The sequence below is a fragment of the Rattus rattus genome, chromosome 8, assembly GCF_011064425.1.
Source record: "Rattus rattus isolate New Zealand chromosome 8, Rrattus_CSIRO_v1, whole genome shotgun sequence".
NCBI lineage: Eukaryota > Metazoa > Chordata > Mammalia > Rodentia > Muridae > Rattus > Rattus rattus.
The window spans coordinates 27922903-27935279 of NC_046161.1; the positions used below are offsets into that span (position 1 = coordinate 27922903).

Below are 12377 nucleotides of genomic sequence, written 5' to 3' on the forward strand. Positions count from 1 at the left end.
AGTGTGACTCCTGGCTTTCAGACAGCCTTACTGTTATTTTACCCTTCTTTCTCTCTCTCGTATTTAAGATAAACTGTTTTTTAGAGATTCGGTTAAATTGGACAGAAACAAAGGAGAGGACTGGAATGGAAGCAGTGAGTCCAGATTGTGTGTCTGTCAGTCTAGATGAGACTACAGTCAAATGATTGCAGTAACAGAAGCTGGGTAGAGCGTTGGCTCAGCAGTTAAGAGTCCTGCTCTTGAAGGGGACCTGACTTTGATTCTGTGCATCTGCATTGGTCAGCTCAAAGCCACTTCCTTCTCCAGTTCTAGGGAGAACTGGGTTCCTCATCTGGCCTCCACAAGAACTGAAACACATAGAGGCACACATACATATACATAAATAAGAAAATAAATGAATCTTTAAGAAATTATAGGGTCAGCATGGTTGTTGAATAAGAGATAATGTGTGTTAAGTTTTCTGCAGCAATAAGTACTTCGGACTTATACATTGTTCATTTGTGACAAAAATCCTATTACATAGTTACTTTTGTTAATGTTTTATAGACGAAGAATTAGTGTTAGTTTATACACAGAGCTAGCACAGAGGCAGGTTTGGAACTTTAGAAACCTTATTACTAACTATGTTAGTTTTCTACATGAGATTGGTAGAGGATGTATGTAGTTTAGAAAAAAGATACCATTTAGAATAGCAATGAAAAACTGTAACATTTCTGATACTAGCTCCAACAGAAACTATGTAAGACCTTCAAGGGAAAAGTAGTTGAAGGGCCCTTAGTAAAGGGGGAAAAAGTTTGTTCAAATCTGAGGAGACTAGCCATTGTAGTTCAAATAGTTTACTTTTCTCCAAAATAAGCTGTCATTGGGAGCAGATTCAATGACATTTCCAAAGGTTTTCACCCTGACAAGATGATTCTAGGATGCCTATGAAAGAGTATAGGACTACAGACACAGGGCAGTTTTGAAGAGTTAAGAATAAGTGAAGTGACTTATCTTTATTAATTATTAGAAAAAAATTAATACTGATGGCAAGTGAACTCCCAGAAGTCGCTGTACATCTTTTTACAAAACAGAAGTAGCTTTACAAATGAGTAGACACAGGAGTATTTGGCTAAAGGTAATAGAATAATTGATAATACATATGAGAACTGTAAAATGTAAAGTGCTGAGTTTTTGTTTTTTTTTTGTGGGAAATCGTACAGTATGCTTATGACTTGGGATAAACAAAAATGCCTACAGTATTGGTGTTATACCTAAAAACATGCTTTAATTTGTCCTATAAGAAACAAGCTTAGATATGGTAAAGATTTTTATGTGATATATTCAACCGACATTTGTTTTCAGGTTATAAAAGAATTAATACCTATCAGTAAGAAAAAATGCAATCAAGCAAAAATAAGTTACTTCACTAAAGAGGACTCTGAGTCACTAGGAAAGCCAAATGCTTACTAAATAGCAATCACAAGAGTGCATGTTAAAGTCAAGTACAGTATGGTATTGTGAGATTGATGAAAGAAAGAAACAGAATAGGCCACAGAAATGAGGAGTGGGCATCTACATCCTGTGTGGAAGGGCAGTAGTGGTACGTGCTGGGGACTGCCGTTCTGGAGTCCCCGCTGGTAAACTCTAGGTAAGGTTGGACAGCAGCAGCAGACTTCGCAGAACGATGATTCTGAGCATGTGTGCCAGAGGAAGCCTCTCACTGCACCAGGGAAGCTCTTACTATGTAGTTTAGTGCAACGTTAATGAAAACTAATAAAAACTCTGGTGATAGTAGGTACTGTAAGAAGAAATGGTTGCATATACGTAAAAGGGAAGCTTGATACAGTAATTAATATACTGAACCGTAGGCATCAGGGATAAATCACAAAATACAAAATGATATAGAAAGTTTGATACCATGATTTCACTCCTAAACTTCTGAGCATACAACATGCTTATCTGAATTGTTTGTGACTTTATGCACAACTAGCTTGAGTACCAAACACTGGTGAAGATGAAAAATATGAAATTTGAGATAAAGCTTTTCTGTGTAGAGAAAATAGGATTAAGGAAAGCCAACTACTCCAGCAGTCAATAGTTCTTATTTCCTAATTTAAAATGGGAAAAATGTGTGCAGCAAGTAATGTGGCAAAGTGCTAAGCTTGGAAAACCTAGGTCATGGATACATGAGTATTCATATTACTCAGTTTAATTTAATGATTCTCAACCTCCCTAATGCTCAGACCCTTTAATACAGCTCCTCATGTTGTGGTGACCCCAACCATAAAATTACTTTTGTTGGTATTTCATAGCTGCAATTTTGCTACTGTTACAAATTGTAGGTTAAATGTCTGTGTTCAAGGTCTTAGATGACCCCTGTGTAAGGGCTGTTCAGCCCCTGAAGGTGTTGCTGCAACCCACAGGCTGAGAACCACTGTTTAACTCTCCTATACAGTGTAATCAAAGTTAGGTGTAGATTCTCAAAGTATCCACAGTTGGTTCTAAAAAAGCTTCCTGTCAGTTCACTAGCTCCTGACTCCAACACCTTCCTTCACACCACAGAGCCATTTCTTTTGGTCATGTTTTCTGGTTTGTTCTGAAGCTGGTCTTTGAAGGTGTAGTAAAGAGCTAAGCGAAGATTAGCCCGTTAAACAAAGTTGAGGTTAAAACTAGCGGAATAAAACAAGCCTTTCTTATAAAAGATTTAAAAAGTAGTGATGTATTAACTCACTGAGTATTTTGATTATATCCACTCTCTTTTCTCTAAACTCCTCCCATATCCACTCTCTCCGATCAACCCAACTTGGAGGCAGGAGGGCAGGGGTAAAGAGTAGGAGGGGAAAGACTAGATGGGGGGAGGAGGAAGAAGGGAAAGAATTGTCTGCTCCTCCTCCCACCCCCTCCTTCTGTCTCTTCTTCACCCCAGTGATTACCATTCATGTTGCCCAACCATAAGAGTTTGAATGGAGTTTCCCTGCAATGTGGGAACAGTGTCCAACTTGACCCCACATGATAGTGAATAAAGACCCCAGTTCTAGAAAGGGTTACTTTTTGAATTTTTGGCCGAAGGGGTCTTGTGGATTACCTCCTCCCAAACATAACAAGCTATTGCCAGTGCTCTTGGCTGCCTTCCAACACTTGATGGCAAGACCCTGTTGCTGAAAACATCACATGCATTAGTTAAAGAACACCCCCTAAATGGACAAATGTCGTATTCCTCCCTAACAACGCTTGAGGATTATAGAAGAGGAGGCAGAAAATGTGTAAGGGCCAAAGTTGGTGGGTAACTTCAAGGGAAGTGTTTTCTAGACACACCAGGGCAGTGCAGCGTATGATCTCACAGCACTTCTAACAGTGTATCCAAGGTCTGTACAAACTTAAGCCAGACAAGCTCGCATGGAGCGCAGTTGGAAGGTGTGAGAGCCCACCCCTGCCCGAGGCACTGTTGGCACTTGATAGCTGCTGGGAGAGGGAGAGTCAGCTTTCATAGTGTGACTCTGGTAGGTTGATCACACCGGAGGGCAGGCCTTAAAGTTTTATTTTTTAGATTTTCTTTCGAAAAACAGAGTTTTATATTAGCCTACCAAGGCAGTTTAGTCATGGTCTAGATAAAATTCTTACTATGAATTCCATGGTGTGTATATATATTGCTATACTTAAAAGCAAACTTAAAAAATTACAAAAATGAATCAAAATCTTTTAATATTTATGTAATAGAAGATGTTTAAAGTACACAGTCAAGACTTAGAGTCCTTGGTATAAAGCGGCTGTTCTAAGACAGCCTAAGTGTCCTGTCGAGGTTTCCCATGCTTCTCTCCCACTGTTGGGTTTCTACTGAGAATGTAATCTGATCTGTGTTTGAGAGCAAAGTAATGGGTAGGAGCCGGAACACAGCATGTGAAATACCTCTAGATTTTAAGCATCACAAGCTATTTACATTTATAAGTTCATTACCTCTTCACGTTAATCAGGGCAGTCTCTGCAGAGTATGTGTGTACCAAAAATATCTCCCCACCAGCCTTTCACTTTGCCTGCTCAACTTTCTGAATTTGTTGTAAATGTTACAAACAAAGAATGAATGTTCAAATAAACTTAATGGCGAGGATATTTTCTAGATACAAGCCAGCTCCTATATTGCACACTCAGAAATTACGCCAAGCCCAGACTTGTTTTGTTGGTCTGAAAGATACGTGAGAACTGATTTTGGAAACTCTAGGTGAGGTATGAGAACTCAAATCAGCTTTGAGACAGTTTGACTATGTAATTAAAGACCTCAGTGTCCCACCTCCATGTCAGGGTTCCCCTAGCTCTACAGAAATGGCTAGTATCTCCCTATAAACTGGTAATTGCTATCGTAAAGATTTGCCTTGGCAAGAAGACTAAGTCACACTGCTAAAGCTTGAAACTACAGGAAGACAGGTCTGGTAGGTTTGCCCGGTTTATTAAAAGATTGCAGAAAGAAAATCTATTGTGGCCAAATAATATGAAAAAATTTAGTATTGTGACCTATGTTGCGTTTTTAATTCTGGAGTAGGGAATTCGGATATAAAATGTGATTGGTTTTAGTGGTATCACTTTTTGCTTCTTACACATTTTATTGTTTTATTGTCTGTAATCTAGCTTGCTTGTGGACCTTGACCCTTGCAGGCTCCCTTCGATTGCTTTACTGTTGCTGGGCCCCTCTAGGAATGGGTTTGTCAGCACTTAACGACCTACAAGCAAACTTTACCTTCTTCAGCAGCAATATTTCAATAGAGTTGAGAGTTTGTCTTTGCCTTTCAAGAGAGTAACTGGTAACATTGGGGAGGGGTGGGTAGATTTCTTATATTCAAAGTGAGTTCCTTTTGACCATTATAATTATGTAAAAAAAAATGGGAAGAAAGCGGAAGAATACTAACATAAGTGAACAATTTGGAATTGTTGCTAGAGCATTGAATTCGAGTGTAATTAATTTGAACATTCTTATTAGTTTAACTACTTTCTAATCCAATGTGATTATATGTCTCAGGATGTAAATCTCAAGAAGGAAACCTGCCACCCCTCTCCTACTCCCACTCCCAGGACCGGATGTCATGTTGTGATATATCAGTAATGGTTCTGAAAAGATACAGGAGTGAGGTGGCAAGGAGGACTCGTACATATACTGACACTATTTCTCTACACCCTCAAGTGAAGATGGGGCCTTGAATCACTACTGACGTCTTCTGATGTCTTAATTTTGTGCTTTATTGCACCTTTAGTCGATTAGGCCTTGTATCACTGTTTAGAAAAAAATAAATATGCATATTCTTCATCCTAACCGGGAAAGAAAGCCACATCGACACCCCAAGAACAGGGTGAAAACAGCCCAGTGCCCTGAAAGGCCAGTTGAATAAAGACTGTACTCTGAACGATGGGGTTTATTGTAACTGAGAGTTTTGTTAAAGGACCACAAGTGTAAATTCATCCTATCTGTATTAAGTAGTTGTGGTATTCAGTGTGTAATTAATTCCCATCGATGACTCTAGGTATGATGTTTCTAAGAAGAAAGAAAGAGCGATTTGCCCTTTCCTACTATTGAGCTTAGTTCAACATGTACAAATATGCACAATAAAGTAAGTCTTACAAAGGACTAACTATATACATTTTTCATGCATATGTGTGTGAGTTTAAGTGTTTGGAAAGATAGATACATTACTCATTGTTTTTATGACAAACCGATATGTCTTTTCAAACTCAATGTATCTAGTAGCTTAAACAGTCATCAGTAGATAATCTTTTAAAAAATAAAAAATAGGCTGGGCATTGAGGTGCATACTTTCCAGCACTTGGGAGGCAGAGGCAGGTGAATTTCTGAGTCCAAGGTTAGCATAGTCTACACATCGAGTTTCAGGCCAGCCAGGGCTGCCTAGTGATAGATACCCTGTATACAAACAAACAAACAAAAACAAAAAAAGAAAAAACAAGAGAAAAGGAAAAACCAAAGCTCCATGCAAGTATAAACTGATTTATTCGCCCAAGTCCTTACTGGCCCACTTTTGGCTTTGTAGTATACACACTGGGTGACTTTGTGTTTGTTTGTTTGTTTGTTTGTTTGTTTGTTTGTATTTTAACATCATAACCTGTTTTAAATCAGCTGAGTTAGTCAGTGAGTTCCCATGGCATAAAGCCCCTACTCTCTGTTATGGTCTGTCATTTGTAACCACATTGCATACCTGCACCCCACTAGCTCTCACAGCTTCCGTCTCCGTTTGATAGATATTCCTTGAGGGTAGATCTCCCTGACCCTCCTGTCTGATGGAGTTACTCTTACTTTATCCTACCTATTTCCTTTTTAGCCATCTTAAAAAAAAAAAAAAAGAATCCAGCTTCTCTTTGTTTGCTGTACTGCACCCTGCTACTTCTCTGGGGTACCTGGGGTGCAGACAAAGTCCACAATGGCTGGTCCACAGTCTGGGAGGGAAAACAGAGATGTTGTGGTTCACAGTCCCCTCTGTACCCAGGCACTGCCAGCATATTGCTGGGAGTCAGGAACGGGGCTCCTGGGTCCACACTTTCGGTCAGGGCGTCCCTGTGCCAGGCAGGAAGGGGGAAGGCAGGGCCTGGGTTGGGGGGCAGAACTTGGTCTGATTCAGAGTGAGTGCCTGCAGAGTATGTTGGGGCTGGAAGAGAGGAGGCCTTCTCTGGGAGGGAGATTTAGGCATGGCTCTTTAAGGCGAAGGCCTCCCTTAAGGCAATCCTTGATGAAGAGAAGATCCTTGCTTGTCCAAAATTTATTTGCTGATAGATGTGGTTATACACCTTACTCAGGGTGAACCCAGGATTAAATACCTTTTGTGGGAGGTAGGCCAGGAAAATTCCTGAGGTTTGAGCTCATTGAACCTTACCGTTTCCCATGCCTGTCTGGTAACGAGGCCTCACGTGACCTACCTTTGCCGTCTGCGCTAAGGTCGTACCATATAGGTGCTCAGAGAGTGAGCATTAGCAAATGGCTCGGTTTTGAATTCTAATTATTTAATCCTAACATGTTGAGTTTCCCTCTTGTTCCTCAGTATCCTCATCTAATATCAGAGCTAACCTCATGGCTCAGTGGTAAAAGAACTTGCCTCACAAGCCTGTCAACCCTAATTTACATAAATAGTGTTTTTGTTTTTTTTTAAAGCCAGGTGTTGTGGTGCATGTCTGGAACCTGGAATACATAGACAGTGACTAGAGAATCATCTGGAATCTCATGGACTATCCTGAATACAAAATATGGCAAAAATAATAAGAGAGAGCCTGCCTTAAGAAGGAGGGAACTGACCCCACAAGTGGTCCTCTATCTTCCATGCACGACATGTAAACACAGTAGTAACTATAAATACATTCATGCAAGACATGTAAACACAGTAGTAACTATAAATACATCCATGCATGACATGTAAACACAGTAGCAACTATAAATACATCCATGCATGACATGTACACACAGTAGCAACTATAAATTCATTAGTCAAGTTAAGAGCAGCTGGGGGAAATAAACTCACGCTAGCTTATTTATTATTGCAGCTTATGTCACAGACTCTGAAGTTAACCAAATATACTGTAAATGTCTAACCATGTATTGATGAAATTAAGAGCATGCCATTTAATTTTGCAGCAAAGAACTTGAGATAAGAAGGTTTGTAATTTCTGCAGGCTTAGACACATTAAAGGGAGCGCCAAGGTTATACCGATGGTTCTAAGTAAAAAAATAACTTGTTTTGAGTCAAGGCTCACTGTGTGACACTGGCTGGTCTAGAACTCACCATACAGACCAGGCTGGCCTCAGAGACATTAATCCACCTGCCTTTGCCTCCTGAGTGCTAGAATTAAAGGTGTGTATGTCATGACTGGCTTCTCAGTAGATTTTAAACACTTAGTGAGTAACGCAGATTCTTCCCCTGAGCCTTTGCAGTATAGAGTTTAGAGTTGCTCCAGTTTGCCCAGAACTTTTCCTGGGCAAAGCAAAGGAAGACTCAAGTCTCATGAAAGCTCCGCCAGGATATTTGTAGTCTGTGGGAAAGATGCTTCCATCTGCAAACAGTGTTTCTGTGAGATGGACCAATATCTGATCTGGTCTAGAGTGTTTCATTTGGGCTCTGAGTGGCTGTAGGTACACAGACTTCCTCTGTAGTCCTCATCTGTTCAGAATATAAAAGACCGGGATTTGCTGAATAATCTGTAGTAACAAGAATCAGGCTTGAGTAATCGTGTATACAGAGTAGGGGAAAGGCCTTGGGAAAGATTCTTCAGTCTGCAGCTGATCTCTGAGCCTCTGGTATTTGCAGTGTGTTGAGTAACTCTCCCTGCAGGCTGCATTTCTTAGCAAACACCACTCACTATTCTAGGGATTTTCTTGTTTTCAGTTCATTCACTGTTGACTTTCTGATGTATTAATAGATGGAAATATTTTCTCCAAATATTAGTTTCCTTATCGCTTGCCTTGGTCTTCAAAGAATTTAAGTCAATGAACTTAGGCAATTCTTTATGCCATCATAGAGCACTCTTCTTGGTAAAAGAGGAAGCAAAGTGGTTTCTCCAGTTGTACCCCGTGAATTAGAAACGGTGTGAAAATTTCTCACTAATAAAAAATATTTAGTCATGCCTGTTAGTGCAGTCCTATCTATCTCAGCTAGTTGGAAAATTACAGCAAGAAGATCGTACATAAGTTCAAGGCCCATCTAGGCTACGGAACAAGTTCAAAGCTGACCATGCTTTGGTGAGACCCATCTCAGTGTACAGAATTAAGGCCGAGGATAGCCTGGTGCTACAGCCTGCTCCCTACCACTCCTGCAGGCCTTTCTCACTGTAAAGAGCTCCAAAGCAGTTCACTGGATCCACACTCTGTTCCTTCTCATGTGCTCTGAGATGACGGCTGGCCCTCCAGGCCGGCTTGACTTGAAGATCAGAGAGTACAGCATGTATGGCTGCTCCCAATCTCATTAATTAGCCCAGGCCAGGAAGAACAAAGTGCACCAACGTCTATAAATCTCGCTGCCCGCGGTTACAACGTACGTTTATAGTAGGTCGTCTTGAAGCCTGACTGTCCAGGTTGGTTTCTTTTTGTGCTAACTGGAATATAACCCTTGCCACAACTAACCAGTTTGTTTACTTCTGTCTTCTAGTGTCTAAAAAGCACGGCAAGCTCATTACCTTCCTGCGAACATTCATGAAGTCTCGCCCAACCAAGCAGAAGCTGAAGCAGCGGGGCATCTTGAAGGAGAGGGTGTTTGGCTGTGACCTGGGCGAGCACCTCCTGAACTCTGGGTTTGAAGGTAAATATAGACTCTCTGAGCGTGCGGTAGTGGATCCTCGCAGCTTTGCACAGGTGTCCTCCCACCAGGCGCATGTGGTAAACGGTGTGTGCCGCAGTGGACTCAGCTCGGTTCGGGGTGGAGCAGAGGCTCAGGGTGTGTCGGGCCAGCGGTGCTGCAGACTCGCAGGAAGAGCCGGCACGGCCGTAGAACACGGTCGCTCTGGGTTTCCTTACACCGTCCCTGCTCATGTCCTAAAACATCCATTTCTAGTTCTCTAGGGGAGGGTGACAGGTGAGACTGTACAGTACTGAAACCAACTGCCTAGACTTTATAACTGAACTTTACATCCCTTTCCCCTTAAATTCAGAATCCGGAATCTGGTGGTTGGACGAATGGTTGGGGGAAGAAAGGAGTTTGAAGTCTTGTTGACTGGAATTTCAGAAATGTGTTCTTTAGTGTCTAGATTAATTCTGTCTCATTTGCTAGTGTGTGGAACCTTTTTAAGATTTGTGTACGCTTTATATTGTGTACACAGTATATATCTACAGTCATACCATGAATATATATTTTATACACACAGACTATCTTAAAGTCTAAAAGAATTAAATGTACATTTTTCAATTCTAAAACAGCTGAAGCAATCACAGAGGAGAAAAATTCCGATATTTTATGTACAGCCTGAGAGGAGATCAGATGTATCTGTGTATTGTGCGTAATTGATTTTCCTTACATTTACTCTGTTTTCCTGTAGACTAACCAAATTAATAACAGCACGCACTGTGGTCGTGTGCCGCATAATGCTGTACTGGGCCGTGATGGACTATGTATATGACAGTAGTCCAGTACGATTGCATTGCAGCTGAAAGTTTCCTGTCACCTAGTGAGATCGTCAGCTTCAGAAGAGTTAGCACAGACTGCAGGTCCTGGGCCCTGAGTTTACTCTCCAGCATCACTGTCTCCCAAACGGAAGTCTAGGCCAGCACTTCTGTCTGTCTGTCTGTCTGTATGAATGATAACGTTGGTGCTGATGGCTGTACAAAAGTATAGTCTATCGCATCACAATGATGGATCCAGTATCCACTGGATTTGAGACAGTCTCCCCATGAGCCCCGGCTGGCCTACAGCTTCCTATCTAGTCCAGCATGGCCTCGAAGATCCTCCTGCCTTTGTTCCTGCACGCCGGGATTGCAGGTGTAACCTAGCAGGCTTGGCCGTGAACATAATTTCTGACAACTGACTAGAATGAATAATAATAATATCACTCCATTATATACTAGCTGTACTGTGTAAGCGTATTTTCATCACAGGAAATGATCCATTATGATGGCATTTCTACACTTTTTGGTTATTTTAGAGTACGTTACTTCTGTTTGAAAGTTACTGGGATGGCAGAAGCTCACGTGCATCTTGTATTTCCTGTCTCTCCGCCAGATTATTTTCTCCTTCATTTGACCTAATCTCACTTTGTGTTTTTCATTATGGCCTCCCAGTGTACAAAAGCCACCATTAATGTTGTCAGGAAGAGACTGCGTTGTTTGGTCTGGAAACAGTGTTTAAGGGCTGCAGGTAGAAGGCATTCGTGATGGTCGTTCCCTCTGCCGGGCATACATTCTGTCAGCTCTGGTGGTGCAGAGGAGAGTGAAGTGATGTGAGCTGCGAGGCTTCTGCCTCCGTAGAGATTCAGAACTGGTCCAAGCGCTGAGAACTGTGGGATGCTCAACTCTAAATATACATCTGCATAGCCACCTCCAAGGCCCAGGGCCATCACTGGCTAGGAGGCAGAAAGAGGGCTGTGAAACCGTCCATGCTGGCTGTTACACCCATGAATTCACAACAGCGGCATCTGTCTATGAGAGATTGCATTAGCAATATTAGCAATTATTCTTGTAAGGCCCATCCCTCCCTGGGGAACCATAGGCATTTTCTCAGAGAGAGGGTATCCTGCTACTTAGTGGCGTATACACTGGTACAACTCCCATCCATGCTCATGTAGACAACCCTGATTCACACATATACACACACACACGCACACGAACACGCACATGCACACGCACACACGCACACACACGAGTGGAATGGTTGCAGAGAAGGGATTTAATAGGAGAAGGAAAGTGAGGAGAATATGATCAAAGTAAACTATAGGGACAGGAAAGAAAGAAATTCCGAGAGGATAAATAAACTTTAAATAGGGAGGTCTGCATTCTTAGGGACAAGGAGACTAACAGACACTGTGACAGCCTGGGGCTGGGGAGATGACTGGAGTATGATTGCTGACACGTGCTCATACTGGTAGCGTTCTGTCATTGAAGACTTCAGCTACCAGAGCCTTGCTTGGATCTCACCAAAGCATGTTAGAAATGGCGTACAGAAGGAGAATGTGAGAAGTCCTTCTGCTTCAGAAGGTTTACCAAGGGTGGGGAAGTTGTGAAAGTCAGCATGGCTGACGTGGAGCTGGCAAACGCCTTAACCTGAGGTGTGGGTGAGGGCAACGCTCAGTCAGGGGATGTTCTTGACGGATGTGGAGTAACTGAAACTCCATCAGAAATGCACAGTTAAAGAAGCAGGGTAAGGAAGTGCTGGAGGAAAAGGAACCCCCAATTCACGAGGAAGCTGCTATCACAGATGCTTCCATAGACCTCGGCTTACCCCAGTGCCTAAAGGTGGTCTGTAAGAGGAGGTGCTCTGTGGTCCTTCCTATTGCCAGGTCTGTGGCAGGAGAGAAGTAAACCGGGCTGGCCACTGTGAGTACCGGGAGATGGGCAGCTCACCCGAGAGCGATTGTGGCAGCGTCTCTGAGTAATCCCGGAAAGCACCATCCACTTCCAGAGTGGCAGGATGGGGAGTGGGGGCTGTGATACTGGAGATCCCGACCCAGAGATAAACCAGGCTAACGTACTTATGTCTTTATTTCTGAAAAGACAGTTTAAAATATAAAGTAATCAAAAAAGTAGACAAAAAACTTTGAGAGTTTGAAGAGAATGATAGTACATTGTAGTTTTAGCTGTGACCGCAAGAGTCAAAATAGAAACTTATAAAACAAAAATAATATAGTAGCTAAGATTAATTTACTAAGAAAATGTTTTTATGAGTTTAGTGCAGCCGGTGCAACAATTCTCCAGACACAGAGGTGCCCAGCAC

At 42.0% G+C, this 12377-nt stretch overlaps 1 protein-coding gene across 7 annotated transcripts in view; it reads left to right on the plus strand.

Moving 5' to 3' along the window:
* The window catches only part of Arhgap32 (Rho GTPase activating protein 32), a 252554-nt gene that overhangs the window by 213604 nt on the left and 26573 nt on the right, over positions 1 to 12377 (plus strand). For all 7 annotated transcript variants that reach the window (XM_032909362.1, XM_032909357.1, XM_032909360.1 and 4 more), the window contains one exon: positions 9108 to 9257. In XM_032909362.1, coding sequence (XP_032765253.1) covers positions 9108 to 9257 — 150 coding nt within the window. The remainder of the gene's footprint in view (positions 1 to 9107; positions 9258 to 12377) is intronic.